Source organism: Chiloscyllium punctatum, chromosome 22, assembly GCF_047496795.1.
Source record: "Chiloscyllium punctatum isolate Juve2018m chromosome 22, sChiPun1.3, whole genome shotgun sequence".
Classification (NCBI taxonomy): Eukaryota; Metazoa; Chordata; class Chondrichthyes; order Orectolobiformes; family Hemiscylliidae; genus Chiloscyllium; species Chiloscyllium punctatum.
Window position 1 is genome coordinate 66437884 of NC_092760.1, and position 22391 is coordinate 66460274.

The window sequence follows — 22391 nt, forward strand, 5'->3', positions numbered from 1 at the left end:
ACTACTTTTGTTACAGGGAATGAACCACATTTTAAAAATATTACTTGAAGGCATGGTGGTCACTTACTGCTTAGACAAAGACATTTGATCATTGACAATTCGACCTGATTTTTTTGTATTTTGATTGTTTTGTGAGACACAGTGGCATGGTGTGTCTTAATTAATAATTATTTTTGCCACATGCTAGAGTCTAAGTTTGTTATAAGAAATAAGTTATTGTTTTCTTGTTTTCATTCTTGTGCAGAAGGTGCAAACGTGAGAAATGTCAGGGGCAATGGATGACCAAGATTTTCTTCTTGGTCTGGGGGTGGATGCTCGATCCACAGTGCAATTTCAGAAACAAATGTCATAAAAACACAGTAGATTAATGCCTGGTCCAAATGCTCATTGGATTGGCCTGATGGAGACACCTTGGTTAAAATAGCAGCTTGGATCGAGATGGTAGCACGAGAGCGGCACAGTGGCTAGCATTGATGCCTCACAGCACCAGGGACTTGAATCCAATTCCACCCTCAGGCAACTGTCTATGCAGAGTTCGCACACTTTCCCACTGTCTGTGTGGGTTTTCTCCGGGTGCTCTAGTTTCCTCCTACAGTCCAAAGATGTGCAGGTTAGGTGGGCTGGCCACATTAAATTGCCCATAGTTTCCAGGGATGTTCAGGCTAGGTGGGTTAGCCATGGAAAATGCAGGTTTACAGGGATAGGATAGGGCATGGGATGGTCTTCAGAAGGTCAGTGTACACTTGATGAGCTGAATGGCCTACTTCCATATTGTAGGGATTCTATTTGCTAGGTAACTCAAGTAGCCAGTTTGCAGGAGGGAAGGGGCAGGGCTAGAGGAAGGGGGTGATGCCAATGTACACTCTTCATTTAAGAACAGAAGGGATAGTTGGCATAATACAGCAAATTTTGTTTCAACCAGTAATTCTTGATAAAACTGGCAAACATTACATACCTCAAAAATTGCAATCTACAGCGATATCTGAGTATTTATGCTGTAAACAAAGTATAACATTGATGTGTCTACCTGCTGCTTTACATTCCTATTACTTTCTTTGCATTTGTACATTGATTTTAGGAGGTGTCTTGATGTTTTTACATTGATCATTTGAGGGATGTTGATGACTTGAAGTGTCACTTGGTCAGGGATTACCACAGTTATCCGTACCTCTTGATTATCCGGAATATCTGATCAACTGTCATGCTCCAGGTCCCATGGCTGCCAATTAATAAAATGTTTGCGATAATATTCACTGAGCCATAGCTGAAAGACAATGTCCCAAACACCACTATCACTATTGCTTGGTATACACTGTCCCACTAACTTCTAAGGAATCACTACAAGTTGAGGGAAAATGTTTTTCCTGATTTATGTCCTGGTTGGCTGAACCTTCTTAGTGAAGACTGTGAGCTGAGTTTTGCGGATGGTGGACCTGCCCCATCATGCAAAGGAACATTAACTAACTAATAGTGCAAGTTTTGCCATCATTCTTCTAGACGCCAAAGAATATAGTCCTATTCTACCAACAGGGTAAGGTTTTGGCATCGTGGCAATGTCAATGAATTAGAATCCTAAAAGAAAGTTAAGACATGGTACATATCCCACCATAACAGATGGTGAAAGCTTAATCCAATGAAAAGTCCTTAATGGTGATTATGCTGCTACTGTCAATTGTTGTAAAAACTAGTTGACTAATCTCCCTTTAGGGAGAAGTGCCTTCCTTGTGTAGTCTATGTATGACTCCAGACACACAGCAGCTTGATGTTTAATTGCCCTGAGGGTAATAAATGCTGCCTAGCCAGCCTTCAACCCATGAATAAATTATTTTTTTTAAAATCCTCTCCTCACAAGGGCAAGCCTTCATCCCAGGAATACATAAACAGAATTTTTATTGTACCCTCATTTCAGGCAAGGATCACCTTTCTTGTGAAGAAGAGCAAAATTATTCCGTGATACATGGGTTTACACACTCTGACAGCTTTGATGGAAGGGAGCTAAGAGTTAAATTTTGGTGCTGTGAAGCTTCTGATCATAAAAAGAAATCTAACATTATCTGTAAGAAGATGCTCACAACAAACTTTTGAACAGCTCACTGAAAATCAGCTGTTCCACAGAAGGCAACCTGTAAACTGATTTGTAGGGAGTAAGGACAAGAAACCTCTTAAGTAAAAATCTTGCAGTTTTATTTAGATATAAAGGCTGCTAAATATATAATATCACAATAATTTTATGGAAACAAAAGAACTCTATTTGCTAATTTCCGTTCAACAGAGAGAGGAAAATCAAAGGAAAATAAAAGAAGCCCTCCAGCATTTATAATGCTCAACTTTAAACAAGTTATTGGGCAATTAACCTTTTTTTCTTCATGTGCGCGAGCGAGCTTGCATTTATACACAGTGCAAAAAAACAATAATAAAAAAAGACCAGCAGTTACAAGAATAAATAAGCGATAATGAAGGTGAAGGTGTGCATTTATTGTAGGGGTTCACAAATGGGTGGGGCATTGTGAGATGTCACCTTTGCATGATCTGGACTTTTAAGTGACCCGAGTCCCACACCAATGTTGCAGACCCTCAACCACCCTCTGAACTCACCACAGCAAGAAAACCCATAGCGTCAACACAATGGAAAATGAATGTTGCCCTTGCCCGTTCCAAGATTAATTACACTGAAAGTGATGTTTAACAAGTTGAAAGCCTGGATGTTGTCCAGAAAAAGGCTATGTGGCCACTGGCTTTTTGAAAGAGGCTTGTTTGAGGACATCTCCAGTTTGTGACCCAAAGATGCTGTTGAGCTCTATCAATCTGAATTTGACCCAGTCTTTCCCAAAGTAACTTCTAAATTACACCTCAATGGTGAGAACGTACTTGGAGTACTGTATTCAGAAAATGTCTATTCTTTAGTGGAATCGAGGCACACCATTGAAGCTCTGAACCAGTAATAATTCTCCCCTTACGGAGTTACTGATCAATTTTCAAAGAAATGGATTAGATACACACTTTCTAATAGGAGGGAAAATGAGGATATTATTTATTCCTGGACTGTTGCTGTTTTCTGCTTTATGCTGCAATTGTCCAAGGTTATTAGCTTCATTTTGCTCCAAGGAATATAGCAGAGAGATGATAAAACTTGCAAAATGAAAAGAAGCTTTCAACAATTGGAGGGCATGGCCAGGCAGTTGGTGGAAATGGTAGGGTTTGGGGTGGGTCTATGTCCTTGATGCCTGAATTGTAGAGGAGGACAGAAAGACTTCGATGTGTGGAGCTTCATTTAGAAAGCACCTAAAAATGTAGCTATGCTGCTGTTCTTCCAGTGATTTCCTACTCCTGTCACAGTACAGAGTCTGCATTTCTCTTCTTCTGGCTGCAAAACTGGGTAGATGGGGATAGCCTGGAAAATGAAGGCAGACTGAGTAAAAATTCAGGAAGTAGGTAGAATGTCAACTGTAAAAATTCACTCCTAAACACTCCCATGCTCCTCTCACTTTTTAAAAAGCTCCAGTGATCTTTGAATCTTCACCATCTCCCTTACAGCTGCTCAGCATTCATTTCATTTATGAAGATCTTTAGAACTTTTCTTACATTGAAACTACTGTAAAAACATAAGATGCTGCTATCTCGGCTAAATAAAATTAAAATTCCAGATTTGAATTTGAAATGTCTAGACGATTTTAGTTTCCTGTGGATGGCACTCTGTGTACCTACTACCTTTACACAAGTTATGGCCATGGTCTTGGTGCTCAAATCAATACTTGCAGGTAGCTGTTTCCTTGGGAATGCAAATCTTGTTTGGGATAAGTTCCACTCATGCCACTACAAATGCCAAATGGCCTCTTACGGGGAGCAGAGCTGCAGTACAGAGGACAAATTTAGTCCTCATTCCTAATGAAGCATATACTTAACTCTGAACAGGTGAAACGTAGGATTGAGTTCTGGGATGAGAAGGCTGTTCTGAGGAGAGTTGCAACAGAATGGGAATACATCTTTCCTGTCATCCAGAAGAATGAAGGGTGATTTCATTGAACCTTGAAAAGGTTGACATGCAGAGGTATCCCGTTGGCCTTGAAATGTAGAATGTTTGGAGTCCTAAATGGCTGAACCCTTAACCTGAGAAGCATTGTCATTCAGAGACTGTGAATGTTGGGAATTCTCTACTTCAGTATGCTGTCGATGCTTTCTCATTAAACATATTCAAGATTGAGATGGGAAATGAGGGAATCAAGGGAAACAGGGCACAACACAGGCTAATAAAGTCAATGTAAATGAAGAGCCACAATCGTATTGATTTGCAGAATAGGCTCCAGGGACTTTATGACCTACTGACATTTCTTGGGTACTTAAGACAAGTGATTTTCTCAGTCTTCAATCGATGTACAAACAAGGTCCTTCTTTACAATTATACAGGAGAATCTGGATGCAGCTTTTGATTAAACAAGATGGAAGGTGAAGTACATAACTCTGCAATCACCTCAAGGAGGAATCAATGTTAGCGCTATGTCATCGCAAGTCAATAATACTGGTTGACCGATACCACAATCACTTTTTGCACTAACATTGGACTAATGTGTTGTCCAACATTAGGAAGGAAGACTTGCCAGAATCCATAGGTTGGTGAGCAAGCTTCTGCAGCATCTGGTTAAGTCCTATGAGAATTAGAGATGCAAGCATAATGTTGTCATGTATATATGTTCCGAAAGAAAAATTACCGCTTCCAGTTTGACTGAAATATGGAGGATAATGTTGAATCCAATTAAATCTATTCCTTCCCAGATGCTTGGCTTAGCACTGTAGCTCAGGAATAATGGGAAGATTTCCTGAATGTCCCTATACACAGGCAGAACATTCCTTCACTCACTTCTGTCCTACTTGATCGTCCTTGCAGTACTGAAAGAAAATCAGACTTGATAGATACATCTGAAAATAAGCGTTTAATGGCAAAATAACTGGCTTGCTTTGACTGCAGCTTCACAGCCACACTGGGGATCAAACAGAAAGGTGAGCACACAGACAGAATCCTCCAGGGTCAGATTGGCCATTTTAGCTGACGACCTAGAGCTGCAGGTTTCTCAATCAAAACTCTTCCTCTCACTGAAGTGTGCCTCTGCAGTTTCCTTCTGAACACGCTTGCTCTCTCGACAGCTTCTGATCCTCCCTACAGCCTACATCTCCTCCTGTACAAGTGACTACCGGCTCATATGTAATTTCAAAATTTGAGAATGGTATCAAATTTAATGGGATTAGTCTAATTAAGACACTTGAAGGGCTGTAACAAAATATGGCAAGACTTTAACAAACTTGCACAATGGGTGTGCCGCTGACAAAGAGATTCATAAATGTAAGATGAACAAAGATATAACTATCTAAATGGAGTGCTGAAATGCATAGGCAGTGAGACACAAATCATTAAAGTGATTTTCCAAGTGATAGAATTAAAGCATGGAAGTTATGTTAAACTCGAATATAACTTTTCTTAGCACACATTTGGAGCACTTGAACTTGAACAGAAGGCTTTTGTGAGGAACTTGTGTTTCTCTTAGAGGGTGGTGGGAACTCTCTGTCTGTAAGTATGGTAGTGACTGGGAGTTGATTATTGACGGTGATGGATTGGGAAAGCACAAAGAGAACATCCAGGCTCTTCTTGGAATAGTATTGTGGGATCTTCATCAATCAAACTGCTGGACACAACAACAATACCCAAGCACAAGAGCAAAGGAACATACAAGAGGTAACTTTCAAGATGACTGCAAGCAAATAGTTCACCAAATTAAAACAAAACCTTCTGCTTTCACCAGACTCTATGGCATCTCAAAGTGGAGTGGTGACATTCCCAACTTGTCCTGGGCAGCATTTTTGTGATCTTCTGATACACGGGTTGGTAAGGTTTCATGTGAGGATTGCCCACACTGAAATCAGGCCCAAGGTGTTGGTACTCAAAACTGATCATATAACAAAATTCCTGAGAAACAATGACATAGCCTAAGAAGGCGAAGTAACCTCCTGAAAGAGGTGGAGAGCACATTAAAAAAAACACAAGAAGTGATCATTTGGCACATGGTCTTTGGCAAGATCCATCCTGCTTTGGAAGCGTTGCGAATTGTTGGGAGAACATGCGAATTATCCGGTGTGTAAAGTCATTTCCCTGGGGTCGGGGAGTCCAGAACTACAGGGCATAGGTTTATGGTGAGAGGGGAAAGATATAAAAGGGACCTAACGGGCAACCTTTCCACGCAGAGGGTAGTGCATGGCTGGAATGAGCTGCCAGAGGAAGTGGTGGAGGCTGGTACAATCGCAACATTTAAAAGGCATCTGGATGGGTATATAAATGGGAAGGGTTTATGGGGATATGGGCCAAGTGCTGGCAAATGGGACTAGTTTAGGTTGGGATATTTGATCAGCATTAACGAGTTGAACTGAAGGGTCTGTTTCTGCGCTGTACATCTCTATGACTCTATAACTCCCTCTATCAGAAGAAAGTGAGGATTATGGGCAAATGATTTTAGATAATGGTTTAAGGCAGTTGACTGGATGAGGATGGGTTTGATGGTCCTAATGGTAATTTATCACTCTTACCTGTTACAATAGAGAGTGTGGAAGATCAACTGAAGCAACCTTCCTATCCCACTTGGCCTCACGCCAACCACTTACAATTTCTAAGCACAAACATGCCATTCAGGAACAAAGGACACAATCCACCCGCTGATTATTTTTCTGACCCCAACTCACACTGGGAAATGACTTGCCTGTGCTCACGAACCAAACAGAAAGCTCTTCATGGATCAAGAACGCAGCATGCAGGGAATCTAGCAGCCTTATAAGGAGATGACTAATGCTCAGCTTCTCTGGGCTATTGAATGTCGTCAATTCAGTAAATTAAATGTTCCAAAGCTTTTGATCTGCTCCACTGGTAAATAAGAATAGTTTCTGTATCTGGCCAAGTCTTCAGCCAGGAATGACATTATACAGCTAAAACACAGAAGCAAACTCTTTGTGCAAAAGCACACACACTAAATGAACACCTTAAGCTTCATTAAAGCATTTAGATTATGGGCTTTTTTATGTTTAGAAATGGAATACAGGGAATAGAAAATTGAAAGGCTTGATTGAGGGCCAAGAGAAACTGGTAGCATTAATTGGTGGATGATTCTAAAGCTTAGTGAGGGTTGATCCGTCTAAAGGTCAGTCCTCATTTCTTTAGCAATGCCCATGAGATGGGGTTGGGTTGCCAACATTTGCCAAAGGGGCACAAATCGGCAGGGACGTGTGGAGGGGGGAATTTCAGAAGGAATTCACCTGGTTACAATCATCCACCTTCACATCAAAATGTTCATTTTGTTGAAGATAGCCTCTTCAGAAACCTCTGACATCAAGAAATCTGAACTGAATTGAAACCAAAAATCTGACATTCAATGACTGCGATTATTTCCTTAACAGTTGAACCAGCAGATGCAAACAAAATATCATAGTTCAGCTCTTACAAAGTCACAAAGCTTCATTAATCTTATGAGAACCAATCTGTATTAACAGCACAATCGCTACGATTTGTACCAGCATTTTTACAAAAAAAAAGAACCAGGTCATACAAGAGAAAACATTTAAACAGAATTATTATTTTTCTTTTAAAGTCACGCTTTCCATTAGAAAAAAAAATGGCAGTTTATAGAACCTCCATCTTGCTGTGAGGAGCAGTTCTCAGGAGCCTTGAGGGTTCGGAAGGTCAAAGATAATTGGCGGATTTATTGGCTGGAAGCTGACTGTGCAAGTGGAGGCGTTTATGTATGTGGTGTAGCCGTCTGTCATGATACCGTAACCTGTGAAGGAGAAAAGGGTCACCTCAGCATTAACCTCCTGAAGGAACACCAGACTCATTACCCCGCGCTCTGTACCACAGACACATCAACACTCCGAGCTCACACTGTTTCACACCCACCCTGTCCCCCAGTACCGTATGGGTTCAGAATAGGAAGCACGATATTTCTATACGTTTCTGAGGTAATGGGTGTCAAAGACCTGAGAGGTGGTAGCACATTCCTTGTTGTCCATGACTCCCTTCTCTTTTAAAACACTTCTTAAAACTAACCTCTTTGGCCAAGCTTTTGGTCACTTGTCCTGATGTTTCCTTGGCTGTCAAACTTTAGTTGATAAATCACTTCTGTGAATTGTCTTTGAATGTTTTGCTATGTTAAAAGGTGCTGTGTAGATGTAAGTTGTTTTTGGTGCAAGAGAAACATATCTTGAATTGTAAGTGTCTTAATCCTGAATCTCCTTTAATTTTCGTTTTTAATGAAAACAATGCCAGAGTTGATCTCAAATTGTTCAGTGGCAGCCTTGGTCAGAAGGTTTAGGTTCTAGCCTACTCTAGAAACGTGGATACATGATACAGATTCATTTCAGTACTAAGGGAGTGCTGCTCTGTTACAGTAGTAATGTACTTATGTAAGGTATGACTTGTCTGGATAGCGTGCAGTAAAACAATAGTTTTTACTGTATCTCGACATGTGACAATAATAAATCAAATCAAAACAGTTGGAAATATAGCCAAGTGAATAAAAGGTTAAACCAAGGTTCTTATCTATTCTCTCAGATGGATATACAAAGGATCCCATGAAACAATTAAATAGATAGCATGTTCACCCGGTTTCTTGGCCAACATTCCCCTCTAAAAACAAAATTCAAGTAATCTATGCACTAATCGATTTGCTATTGATGGTGTCATGCTCAGTGCAAAATGGGCACTTGCATGTTCATACCAACATTGACTACACTTCAAAAAAACAGTCTACTTCAGAATACTTTGGCCTCCATATTTCATGAGGATACAATTTCACTGCAGGAATTGAAATGAAGATTCAGTGGATTGTTTCCCGTGATGAGAATGTTTGTCTATAAAGAATGGCTCAGCAAATTCTCTCTCTGCAGCTTTGAAGACTAAGATGTGATCTCATTGGAATATATAAAATTCTGAAGGGGCTTTTCAGGGTAGACACTAGAACTTGTTACCTCTGGCTGGGGTATCTAGAATATGGCGACACAGTGTCAAGGTGCGGGACTGATTATTTAGGAATGAGATAAGGAGGAATTCCTTCATTCAAAGGGATGTGAATTTTGGGAATTCTCTACCACAGAGAGAAGTAGATGCTTCATCATTGAATACATTTAAGACTGAATGAGAGGTTTTTGCTCTCTCAGGGAATCAAAGGAGATGGTCAGAAAATTGACATCAGTCATGGTTATATCAAATGTAAGCGCACAACCAATAGGCCAACATCCCTGTTTCCTATGTGAAAATGGACATACAGAAACTAAGGTAATTCTTCAAAGTGGCTGAGATTGATGAAGAAAAGCAGTTCATGCAATGGGTTGTTGCATTAAAGTTGACAACTGCAGCTCAATATGGATGGGGCATTAAACTTCACTGATTAGTTTTAATCATTTAACATTAATCTACAATATTCAAGGGGAAAAGAGAAGACTTTAGGAAGTTCTCAATTTTCCAATTATCTAAAAGGGCAAGATGAAAACTTTATAGAATTTTCGTAACTTCATGTCTGTAGGTAATAAATCCATGGATGTACTGAGTTTAACACATATATAGAAAGCAGGTCACTAACACCAGTGCTTCACTGGGGACTCAGTGATGATGTTATCTAGTATGGTGACGAAACGTCTGAAAATGAATGCTTCAGCACAGCGAGCAAACTTACATCCAGTACTGAGTTTAACTCTGTCCTGTTGGTATTTCTACTTAGACAACATGTTATTTAAGGTGCTGTAATGATAAATAACTTCATCCAGTGTGAGTCATCAGTACCTGATGGCCTCAAAGAATGTACATTTATATAGCATCCTCAAGTATCCTTCCAGTCTCCCAATGTGCATTGCAACCAGTAACTTTTGAGTTGCGACCACTATTGGGTTTGTAGGGAAACAGTGCAGCCAATTGGAGCACAACAGAATTGCATACTAGGGAAGTTATAGGAACTCAAATCAGACTTTGGCTGGACCAGGGCACAATTCGAGTCACCATATTAAAGAAAGGACATTGAGGCAATGGAGAGGTTACAGAGCAGATTGACAAGAATGATTCCAGAAATGCAAGGAATGTCAGATCCATGGCTGGATTTTCTTGCTACGCACAGGCTGTACAGAACTGCTCTAGTACCTGTACATGCACATAAAGATATTTATGAACAAAGTTTATTTTTGCAATAAATGGACAAGATGATCACAAAATGAATTTCAAATTTAATGTGGTAGTTGCTCACAAGGCTGCAGATTTAGTTTTAACAATGAAATTGAAGGTTTACTGCACAAAAGAAATAAGAACAAAATATATCAAACAATTTATTGAAATTTAAGTTGGTTTTGCTGTGCATTTTGAAATCTTTCAAAAGCCCATCTACTCCCCAGTGCTATCAACTTACAGTTCAATTAAATCCACAGAAATGTTCCTTCTCGATCAAATCAAAAGACTTGACTTAACTGCTTATTCATAGTAGGTAAAAATAATGACTGCAGATGCTGAAAACCAAATACTGGATTAGTGGTGCTGGAAGAGCACAGCAGTTCAGGCAGCATCCAACGAGCAGCGAAATCGACGTTTCGGGCAAAAGCCCTCCAACGAGCAGCGAAATCGACGGGGCATAGTCCCTATCCTGTGAACTGTGAAGTCTTTTCTCTTGAATAACCACACAACTGAGAGCTTAAAGATTCTCAGTCCTAAATAGTCTGCAGAATTGAAACCAAACATTCCCAATTTTGGAAGATTTTACAAACTACAACACTTAAAGTGAGATAATTATTCCCTCAATTGTTCTGAACAATTTACTTTTCCAGGAGAGGCTATGCTTGTAATTGACTCTTCTCAGATATCCTTTGAACTGAACCCAAATGCTTTTTAACTAAACTTTAAAAACATGCTCATCCTAGATTCTGCTACAGCTAATGGTGCAATGTATTTTCTTATCTGTTGTAACCCCTCCCCCCTACAATACAAACAAACTTCCATTAACACTACATGTGTCCCTGCCATCATATGTTCTCTCTGACATGTATTGGCTTTAAAATCAGAGTTCAAGACTGAATTACCTAATTTTTAAACTACTTCACAAAAATAGGCTAACAAATAAGTGTCACAGTTTAAACATTTTGCTAAAAGTCTTTGCGTAGTTTTTTCCCTACAATAGGCTAGATCTTTATTTGTTAATTGTAGAATCTTGGCTGAATCTGATACTGATGCAGTCTAATATATTACTGGCAACACTATCATCATTTTCAAAGTCAAACTTTGTAGTGGTCAATGGTGGACAGGGACAAAGGAAGGACTCAGTCTAGCCTCCCCAACTGGCCTGTAACAGTGTGGATACAGAGTGAGCACTCTATATTACGGGGAAGAGCATAACTAGAGGCCATCAACATGAGATAGTCAGCAAGAAATCTGAGGGAGAATTCAAAAGAAATGTATTTACCCAAAACAAGATGTGCAAGTCACCACCACAGGGACTAGTTGAAGCAAACTGTGTGCATATAGTAATGCATAAGCTAGATAAGTATATGAAGGAGAAGGAAATATAAGATTGTGATGATAAATTTAGCTAACGATGCTCAAGTGCATTACATATGCTGGTCTACTCCTGTTGGGCAAAATAGCCGGCTTTTGTGTCATAGATTCTCAGTAATTATACACAGAATCCAACAAAACAGGAACAGTTCAATGCCCTTATATCTGTGGTTTTATTTATGTAAAAATGATTGCCCAGAATATCAGGTGCAGTCTACCGTGAATAATGTTCTTTATGTCTCATTAAAAGGTAACCAATAAGATGATATTACCCTCCATGTTGTATTCCCATGGTAATGTGCTGAAGGTCAATCTTCAGCCTATGCTGAAATGGCACTCAAATCCTCAACTCCCTGGCTTTATAGAGAAAGAACTACAATTTTAAGCAAACCAGTAGTAACTGTCAAAGACAAAGGCTCTTGTATGTCTATGGTCACAGGACGATTGCACAGGTGATTGGGATGAGAGGCAGAAACACAGGATTAGGGTTTATAGAAAGGGAGGGTTGGGGTAAAGGAGAAAGAATTGAGGGGAGCATGGCAGAATTGGGAATGGAGTGGTGAAGATATAGAAATGAAGAGAATGTTCAAAGTAGGTAATGAAGGGATATTAAAGTGACACCTGTTTAGAGAGTATCAATAGAGAGGATTATAAAATGAGCAACTATCAGTGGAGGGAAGGGAAGCTGAAAGAACTCACATCACAAAGGCGAAAGTGGAAAGGTGACAGCAGTCACAGGGGGCAGCTTGAGAAGACATTTGATTGAGGTATTCATAACTGATGGACATCTGGACAGGGAGAAGCTGTTCCCATTGTCAGAAGGTTGTAGAGACACTGATTTAAAGTGATTAAAAGTGAGATATGGGAAAACTCTTTGCTTTATAAACACAGTCATTGCTTGGATCTGGAATGTGCATGGTGGAGGTCAATTGAATGGGGACTTGTAAACATGGGGTGAAAAAGCATTCAAGGCTACAGGGAAAGGGCAGATGAGACAGACTAGCTAAAGCATACTTGCAGTGAGCAATCAGGGGCTTGACAGGCTGAATTGCCTCCTTTTGAGCTGTAAGCCCATCTTCTTGGCAGTGCTAGGGTGGGAAGGGGAAACTGAACGACACAGGATGCTGAAAGCAGAAGTTAAGTGTCACTTCTGATGGATATCAGGCTGACATGAGTTGGTCAGTGGTGTGCTTTAAGGAGCGACAGTGATGTGTGGCTGTGGGTTTGAGGTGGTGCAGACATTACCCCAATCCATGACAGTCTCTAATTAGAGTGGAGTAGGTACAGTTCCCACATGAGAAATCACCAACATGAAGCCACAGTTGTTAATTCTGATTGTCTACTTATTCATTAGGAACACAGCAAGACCGAGTCAACAGACTTTCGTGTGCAACTGACAGTGATATCAGTTATCTTGATACCTCGGCTCACCCATTTTAAATGAGCAGCCACTTCATTTAAACAGCTGCTGTTGCCATTACAGTATCAAGTAAGCAGAGTTCATGCAACAACAATTATTATTTAACTGTCCACCACCATTCACAAGGGCATGTGGCAGGCTGGCAGAGCTTAGATCTGATTTGAAAGAGCTGCAGGTGCTGTAAATCAGAGACAAAAATAGAAATTGCTGGAAAAGCTCAGCCAGTCCAGCAGCTTCTGTGGTGAGAAATCAGAGTTAATGTTTTGGGTCGGTTGAACCTTCCTTAGATCTGATCCATTGGTTGTGGGATCGCTTAGCTCTGCCTACTCACTTGCTGCTCAGACTGTGTGGCACACAAACAGGTGGATTTGTAGCTTCACCAGGCTGCCAGGTGCTGCTCCTGACATGCCCTCCTGGACTTTTCATTGAGCCTGGGCGATGCCCTGGCTGGATGGTAAAGGTAGAGTAGGAAATATGCTGAGATTGCAGATTGTGTTGGAGTACAATTGTGCTGCTGGACTCCTGGGTATGAACTGCCTGATCTGGTTTGAAGTCAATCGCACGGTGTGAATGCCACATGACGAGAGGGTTGTTCTCAATGTGAAGACAGGAATTAAAGTCTGCAGAAAGACCGTGCGGTGATCACTTTTAGTAATACTGTCATGGACAAATGCATCTGCTGTAGGCAGATTAATAAGGATAAGGTCAAGTATGAACTCGCCTCTTGCTGGTTTCCTCACCACCTGCTTCAGACCCAGTCCAGCAGCTGTGTCCTTCAGGGACCTGACCAGCTTGGTCAGTAATGGTGCAACTAAGCCACCTTGATGGAGGAGATTGAAATAGCCCACCCAGAGTATACTGTGCACTCTTGCCACCCTCATCGCTTCCTCCAAGTGTTGCTCAATATGGAGGAGGCCTGATTCATTGGCCGAGGGAGGATGGTAAACAGCAGGTTTCTTTGCCCATGTTTTAACTGCCGTGAGTTTTAAAGTGCTTACAACATTGCTAAACATCCCAACTGTGTTTCACAGATTATTAAACAGAATTTGACACTGCACCATGTCAGCTCCTTGGGCCGGTTTCCAAATGCCTGATCAAAGATATAGGTGTTAAGGGGTGTATTAGAAACGGAAGGTAAGGCAGACAGGCAGAGATGTATAGGCAGGAAATAGGGCTCAGCTGGCTGAACATATGGCCACATATGGCAGAGTGATTACAATCAGAGGTAGAGGACAGAACAGGAATAGTGTGTAGATCTTCAGGTGGTGGTGCAAGCTGGTAGAGGCAAGTGTGGATGAGACCAGAGACCAATTATTAGCATGAAAAATTATCCTCGCCAAACTTATACATATAATGGTACATTCTTGAGGTCACTTAGGGAATATTCAGACTTTTGGGGTGGGGGAAACTCTTGAGAACCCCTCTCTACACACTACACGCTCCTCTGCAGAGACAGAAACACCTCTGGGTGAACCTCTTACACAGGAGAGCTCCCTGTAGATACTGAAATACTTCTGGGGCTGTGTTGTAAAGGTACAGATCAGCTGTAATCACACTGAATGGCTGAACAGGCTTGAGGGACTGTGTATCCTCTGCCTGCTCCCTACGGCAGATACGATGAGGTCAGGCATCCTTTGACGAGGATTGCAAGCAAATATGTTCAATATTGGATCAATAGCTGTATTCGATCAATCAACAATTCAGGGTGACCAATCAATTCTATTCAAATCAGAATACAGCCCCGGGAATCAGCAGCTCGGAACATTTGAGAAAACTGGAGGTTTCTTCCCCAAAAATGATTGTTGCTCCTTAAATGGCTCTAAAAGCGATGTTTCAGGAGGAGCTGGCAGATCAGATTGTTAGTGAAACAGGCTGATCCCTGAAGCCTCCTGGCTTGTCCTCCATACACTGCTCTCTGAAAGCTTTTGACATTTTAAGAAGCAATTTCTGTAACACGAATTGCTGCCAGTGTGCGTGCGTGTGCGATTGGAAATGCAAATGAGTCCAAGATGACATCAAACAATTAGCTGCCTAATGTCATTTGTTTCATGACAAAGTGATCCCTCAGCACTTCCTGCGTTTCTGAAATGGAATTCAAAAGGATTCCGTCTTGAAAAGGTTCACAAGATTTTATGCAGCAATTTGAAAGTGCATTCCAATTAATTTTAACCAATCACTCTGTGGCAAAGTTGACTGCATTATGTTAACTTTGACCAAAAAAAAACACCTAATAGCTAAGTTCACTGCGGCATATTTGGCTCTCTGAGTACAGCTTTGAATAATACTTTTAAGTATTAACTTAGATTAATTATTAACTCTGCAATCCTCCCAACACTGCATCCCATCCATCACACTGCTCATTTCTCTCTCTCACTGCTAACTGTCTAGGTGTTAGAATTCCTTCCCTAAATCTTTCGATCTCTCCTCAAAACCCTGCTTCTGATCACCTGTCTCCTTCTGAGACTCCCTGGTCAGATTTTTATTCTGATTGTGCTCCTGTCAAATACCTTGGGAGTTCTTTTACCCCTATTATTAACATGAACAAAAAAAAATTGCAGTGCTGTTTTTAGCTGTCAGCAGAGGCACTTCAAGGGAGGAAGATGTTGGGGTTCCTTTTACACTGCATCAGCTAACCAGAAATGACTTCTGCACAGTGCTCCTTCCAGATTTCCGAGCTGGGAGTGCACCACATACTGAACAAGGAGGAAGAGTAGGCCACTCAGCCCTTTGACCTTGCCCTATCATTTAACAAGGTCACTCCTGATCTGATTTTAATCTCAACTCTACATTCTTGCCTATCCCTGATAATCTTTCATCCCTTTGATAATCAAGAACCTATATACCTCTTTCTTCATAATATTTAAAGACTCTGCATCCATTGACTTTTGAGGAAGGGATTTCCAAAGACTCAACACTCAGAAAGAAAAATGAAAACAGTTGGTTCTGATCTCATGCAATAGTTCCATTCTAGTGTGATGTCGTGTTATAAGAAGATTATGTAATATCTCCAACAGAACTCCAGTGAAATGTCAGTAGAGAGTTTTGCACACAAGTCCCTGAATTGGGACTTGAACCCATAACTTATTGACTCAGAGACAAGAGCACTATCCATTGAGTCACAGCATAGAAAAAACAGCAATGGAAATTTAATAGCTTGTGACACTCCGTTCAGGACTGGTCTGTGATTATAGAGTCATAGAGTGATAGAGATGTACAGCACGGAAACAGATGGTCAAACCCATCCATGCCGATCAGATATCCAAACCCAATCTAGTCCCACCTGCCTGCACCCGGCCCATACCCCTCCAAACCCTTCCTATTCATATACCCAACCAAATGCCTTTTAAACATTGCAATCATACTAGCCTCCACCACTTCCTCTGGCAGCTCATTCCATACACCTACCACCCTCTCTGTGAAAAATTGCCCCTTAGCTTTCTTTTATATCTTTCCCCTCTCATACTAAACCTATGCCCTCTAGTTCTGGACTCCATCACCCCAGGGAAGAGACTTTGTCCATTTATCATATCCATGCCCCTCATGATTTTGTAAACCTCTCATCCTCCGACACTCCAGGGAAAACGGCCTCAGCCTATTCAACTTCTCCCTATAGCTCAAATTAATAGTTGCAGGGACTGGGAAACTCCTAGGGTACAGACCACAATTTCTTAACATGTGTTCTCTGTGGGACCAATATTCACCAAAAACCCATAATCTGTTGGTGTTTCCAAGGATATAACTTTATGGTTCTGTCAGGGTAGTTAAAAAAAAAATTGCTATCATGGTAGGTAAGGTCATTTGAAAACTTCAGCCATTAGAAAATATATCCTATAATAATTTTTCGATTGTTTGTGAGAATCATTTCTAATGGGATTTTTCACCACTCGTGGGAATATTAACACTGCCATCAGTGGCTGTGGGGGAAATGGTGCATGCAATGTGTGTATTCTAAGAATATCTGTGAAATCTGCTAATTAGTATTTCTACACTAGAACCTAACTTGTCTCTCATTGGCATTCAAAGATATCACCATCAGTGAAAGATAGCCATTAACATTCAAGGGGCTAATGACGACCAGAATCTGAGCCGGATCAGCCATGTAAATACAGTAGCTACAAGGACAGGTCAGAGGGTTGGGTGTTCTGTGGCAAGTATCTCACTTCCTGACTCCTAAAAACTTGCCCACCATTTACAAGACACAAGATAGGACAGTGATGAAATACTCTCCACTTGCCTGGATGTGTGCAGTTTCAACAACACTCAGGAAACGGTGCCTGCAAAATCCTTTGCAAATCACATACTGTCTTGAGTTGGGACTACATTATACTCCTTCACTAGTGCTGTGCCAAAACCCTAACAGTTCCATAGATGTATCTCCTCCACATGGACAACAGAAATCCGAAAGGATAGCTTACCATCACCTTCTCAAGGACATTTAGGGATGGACAATAATGTCAGTGACAACCATATTCCTCAAAAAAAACAAAATGGAAGATCTTGTTCTAAGGAATAAAGATCAACCTTTTTGAGTGGAAGAACATGTGAAACAATTGGATAAGGGTATGCAATCAAATTTAAGTCTTCATTCTAAAGTCATACTTAAGAACAGGAGGAAGCTTTTCATGCCTCATCTACATGTTAATCAATGTTTCATAATCCACTCAGCCTCAACAGCTGTTTAAGGGAATTTTTTCTTTCTCCTCTTTGAATGAAGATGTGCTTCCTGACATCACCCCTGAATAGTTCAGATCTAATTTAAAGATGATGGTCCCATGTCCTGGAGTGCCCTGCTCCCTCCGCCAGAGGAAATAGTTCCTCTCTCTTTATCCCATCCTTCCACCTTTTCTTGGGATAAGGACGTTTCCATCAGAAATGATTATATTTACATTTTAAACATGAATTGTGTGAGCTAAGTTGTCAGCTGGGATTTACAGCTTCCTGCTAACTGGAGCTGCTGATTGGTAGGACAAAAAAGGCAGTTGTCTAGCAAAGCACTCGATCAAAGTCAGATATACTGATCACTTAAAGTTATTTCATTTCCATTAGCCCCTCTTGTGGTATCGCTTGAGTGATGCATTTTTGTGTAAGGTTCCAGCTCTGGATGAAACATTAAGTGAGCCACTGAATCTATTTTTGTTTTGCGGGAGGTTGGGGGGGAAGGGTTCCCACTGTGCCAACTGTTTGAGCTTCAGGTGCTATTGGGTACAAAGTGCCCATGGTAATATTTGAAGACAGGGAGTATCTTTAGCACTCAGGTCAACATCACTCCCCCCCTTCCCCCCCACCCCCCTGATCCATGATGCTAATAGAGTGAGTACTCCACCTGAGCTTCCTCTCACCCTCCCTCATGCAACTTTATCAGCATAAATCTCAAATCCTTCCTCTTTGGTGAAAAAGAGGATGTGCATTCATCTAGCACCTTTTACGACATGCAAGGGTACTTTACAGCCAATAAAGTATTTTACACCATTGTGACATAGGCAACATGGCAGCCAACTGCACACAGCATACAGGCAAGTGATAGTGACTAGCCATGTTAATTTTGGGATAAATATTGGCCAGGGAAGACTCCTCAGCTCTGCCATGGGAACTCGGATGCCCACCTGAGATAGTAGGTGGGACCTCAGTTCAACTTCTCATTAAAAAAAGTAGGAGCTCCGACCGTGCAGTGCTTTTACACTGGAATATCAAGTCCAGGAGTGGAACATGAGTTTTTGTAACTCAAAGGCTCCCAATTGAACCATGCTTCTCTAATTTCCCTTCGAGTGCTTAAATACTAATCATTTCAACAACTTCTACGGTAGTAAGGTCCACTCTCTGGGTAAAAGTACTTGAACATCTTACTTCTTGGTGGCTCAATTATACTTAAGGACCTTAACTTGGTTCTCTCTCTCTGCATGCATGCCATCAAACTGTTTTCATAAATTAAACACCAGCACACATTATTTAAATGCTAACTAATTCTATATAGCATTGCACTAATAAATAACCAACTGCTATCTGTTACATTACTACACCAAAATTAATAGCTCAAACAGTGAAATAAAATAAGGAAAATAGTGCCTCTGTTAAAAAGTTGGGAGGGAAATTTGATGATAAATCTCTACTCCTGACTTTCCATTTCTCTCATGGGTGTTTGACAGATAACATCTTGTGTAAAATGACTTTCACCCTTACCTATATAACAGCCCCTGCACTTCAAGGCAATTCTGAGGGATGTGTGAAGGTCAATCTTGGGATTCAGTGAGCAGATTTGAGTCATTTTAATCAACCTGTTCTGACATATGACACATATCTGGAGGAAGTGGGACTTGAATCTAAGCCTCCTGGTACAGAGATAGGGACACTATCACTGCACATAACAGCCCCACACAAAGGCTTGTATCAGTGAATCATGACACTGGGCTCAGTAGGCATTTAGCTGGGCTGCTCAATGTTTCACATACATGAATCAGAAAGTTGCCTGATCACTTGGTACATGGGGCTCAACAATTCATTGCACATGAGGCTCTGACCATCAAAATGCCCCAGGTTTCACGCACGAGGTCAAAGGGCAAGTGGCACTACGACACATCCCACTGTCACTCTCTGATTGCCCATCAGATCTTGCCTAGGATTAAAATCCAATCCAATCCCTCCTTCAGGCTGTTGACTTTCTCTCTTCATATTTATTGACAATTAATCCTAAACCCAATATCACCTATCTGTGACTTGGTCTTTCACCTAGGTTTGCCAACAAGAATAATCCTTTGGAGTTGAACTCCAGATTTTGGCTGTCAAACATAAATCATCTGCTTTTATCAGTGATTTACTATCACCCAACAATGCTTTGTGAGGTGCTGTCTGTCAAATGAGACTCAGAACTGAAGTCCCATTAATTCTTCACTGGTGCTAAATAATTCCATGGTCATTAGACCATAAGACCATAAGACATAGGAGTCTTATTCGGCCCATCGAGTCCACTCCGCCATTCAATCATGGCTGATGGGCACTTCAACTCCACTTAGCCGCATTCTCCCCGTAGCCCTTAATTCCCCGAGACAACAAGAATCTATCAATCTCTGCCTTGAAGACATTTAGCGTCCCGGCCTCCACTGCACTCTGCGGCAATGAATTCCACTGGCCCACCACTCTCTGGCTGAAGAAATGTCTCCGCATTTCTGAATTTACCACCTCTAATTCTAAGGCTGTGTCCACTGGTCCTAGTCTCCTCACCTAACGGAAACAATTTCCTAGCATCCACCCTTTCCAAGCCATGTATCATCTTGTAAGTTTCTATTAGATCTCCCCTTAATCTTCTAAACTCCAATGAATACAATCCCAGGATCCTCAGCCGTTTCTCATATGTTAGACCTACCATTCCAGGAATCATCCGTGTGAATCTCCGCTGGACACGTTCCAGTGCCAGTATGTCCTTCCTGAGGTGTGGGGACCAAAACTGGACACAGTACTCCAAATGGGGCCTAATCAGAGCTTTATAAAGTCTCATTAGCACAAAGGTGTTTTTATATTCCAACCCTCTTGAGATAAGTGACAACATTGCATTCGCTTTCTTAATCACAAACTCAACCTGCATGTTGACCTTTAGAGAATCCTCGACTAGCACTCCCAGATCCCTTTGTACTTTGGCTTTACGAATTTTCTCACCATTTAGAAAGTAGTCTGTGCTTTTATTCTTTTTGCCAAAGTGCAAGACCTCGCATTTGTTCACGTTGAATTCCATCAGCCATTTCCTGGACCACTCTCCCAAACTGTCTAGATCCTTCTGCAGCCTCCCCACTTCCTCAGTACTACCTGCCTGTCCACCTATCTTCGTATCATCGGCAAACTTCGCTAGAATGCCCCCAGTCCCTTCATCCAGATCATTAATATATAATGCGAACAGCTGTGGCCCCCAACACTGAACCCTGCGGGACACCGCTTATCACTTGCTGCCATTCTGAAAAAGAACCTTTTATCCCAACTCTCTGCCTTCTGTTAGACAGCCAATCCTCAATCCATCCCAGTAGCTCACCTCGAACACCATGGGCCCTCACCTTGCTCAGCAGCCTCCCGTGTGGCACCTTATCAAAGGCCTTTTGGAAGTCTAGATAGACCACATCCACTGGGTTTCCGTGGTCTAACCTACTTGTCACCTCTTCAAAGAATACCAACAGGTTTGTCAGGCATGACCTCCCCTTAGTAAATCCATGTTGACTTGTTCTAATCAGACTCTGCTCTTCTAAGAATTTAGAAACCTCATCCTTAATAATGGATTCTAGAATTTTACCAACAACCGAGGTAGGCTAATTGGTCTATAATTTTCCATCTTTTGTCTTGATCCTTTCTTGAACAATGGGGTTACAACAGCGATCTTCCAATCATCTGGGAGTTTCCGTGACTCCAGTGACTCTTGAAAGATCTCAACCAATGCCTCCGCTATTTCCTTAGCCACCTCTCTCAGAACATTATTTCTGAAGAGGAGCAGTGGACCTCTCCCCAGTGTCCTGGGCCAATACTTACCCCATAACCAACATGACAAAGACTTTGATTGAAACCAAAGGAACTGCAGATGCTGTGAGCCAGAAATACAGGTTGCTGGAAAATCTACCAGACCTGAAATGTTAACTTTGATTTCTCTGCACAGACGTTGCCAGACCTGCTGAGCTTTTCCAGCAACTTCTGTTTTTGTAACAAAAACGATCCATCAGTACGTGGATTCTTGCTATGTGGAATGTCAGCTGTTGTCAATTGTACCACAAAAGTATCTGATTGGCTATGAGCACTTAGTGATATGCTAAGACAATGAAAGACATCACAGAAATGGAAGCTGGGAGTAGGGATGTCTTGTTGCAATTATACAGGATATTGGGGAGACCATAGCTGGAGTACTGGGTGCAGTTTTGGTCTCCTTTTCTGAGGATGGATGTTCTACCTATACAGGGGGTGTGACAAGGGTTTACCATGCTGATTTCTGAGGGACTGGATTGGTTCAAACCATATTCAGTAGAGTTTAGAAGAATGAGCAGGTGATGTCACAGAAACCCATAAAACTATAACAGAACTAGACAGTGTAAATTTCGGAAGGATGTTCCTAATGACTGAGGAGTTCAGAACCAGGGGTCACAGTCTACAGCAATGAGGTAGTCCAGTTAGGACTGAGATAGGTTTCTTCACCCAGTGAGTGGTGAGCCGGAAGAATTCGCTGCCACAGAAAGATGTGGACACCAAAACATTGAATCTTCCAAGACAAAGTTGAATCAGTTCTTAGGGCTAAAGAGATCAAAGAGTTTGTGGAGAAAGTGGGAAGAGTGCATATAGCTGGATGATCAGCCATGGTCACACTGAATGACTAAGCAGGCTTGAAGGCCCAAATGGCCTACTCCTGCTCCTATTCTCTATGAAACAGTGACTATACCACAACTGGCTGATTGG

The 22391-nt window shown here is 41.4% G+C and overlaps 1 protein-coding gene across 6 annotated transcripts in view; it reads right to left on the bottom strand.

Annotated features, from left to right (window-relative positions):
- Positions 1–2162: 2162 nt before the first annotated feature.
- LOC140493744 (metallophosphoesterase MPPED2) overlaps positions 2163–22391 on the bottom strand; it is a 193188-nt gene continuing 172959 nt past the window's right edge. For 5 of the 6 annotated variants that reach the window (XM_072592571.1, XM_072592566.1, XM_072592570.1 and 2 more), the window contains exon 7: positions 2163–7808. In XM_072592571.1, coding sequence (XP_072448672.1) covers positions 7690–7808 — 119 coding nt within the window. In that variant the 3' untranslated portion in view covers positions 2163–7689. The remainder of the gene's footprint in view (positions 7809–22391) is intronic. The other variant, XM_072592572.1, reaches the window with a different exon arrangement.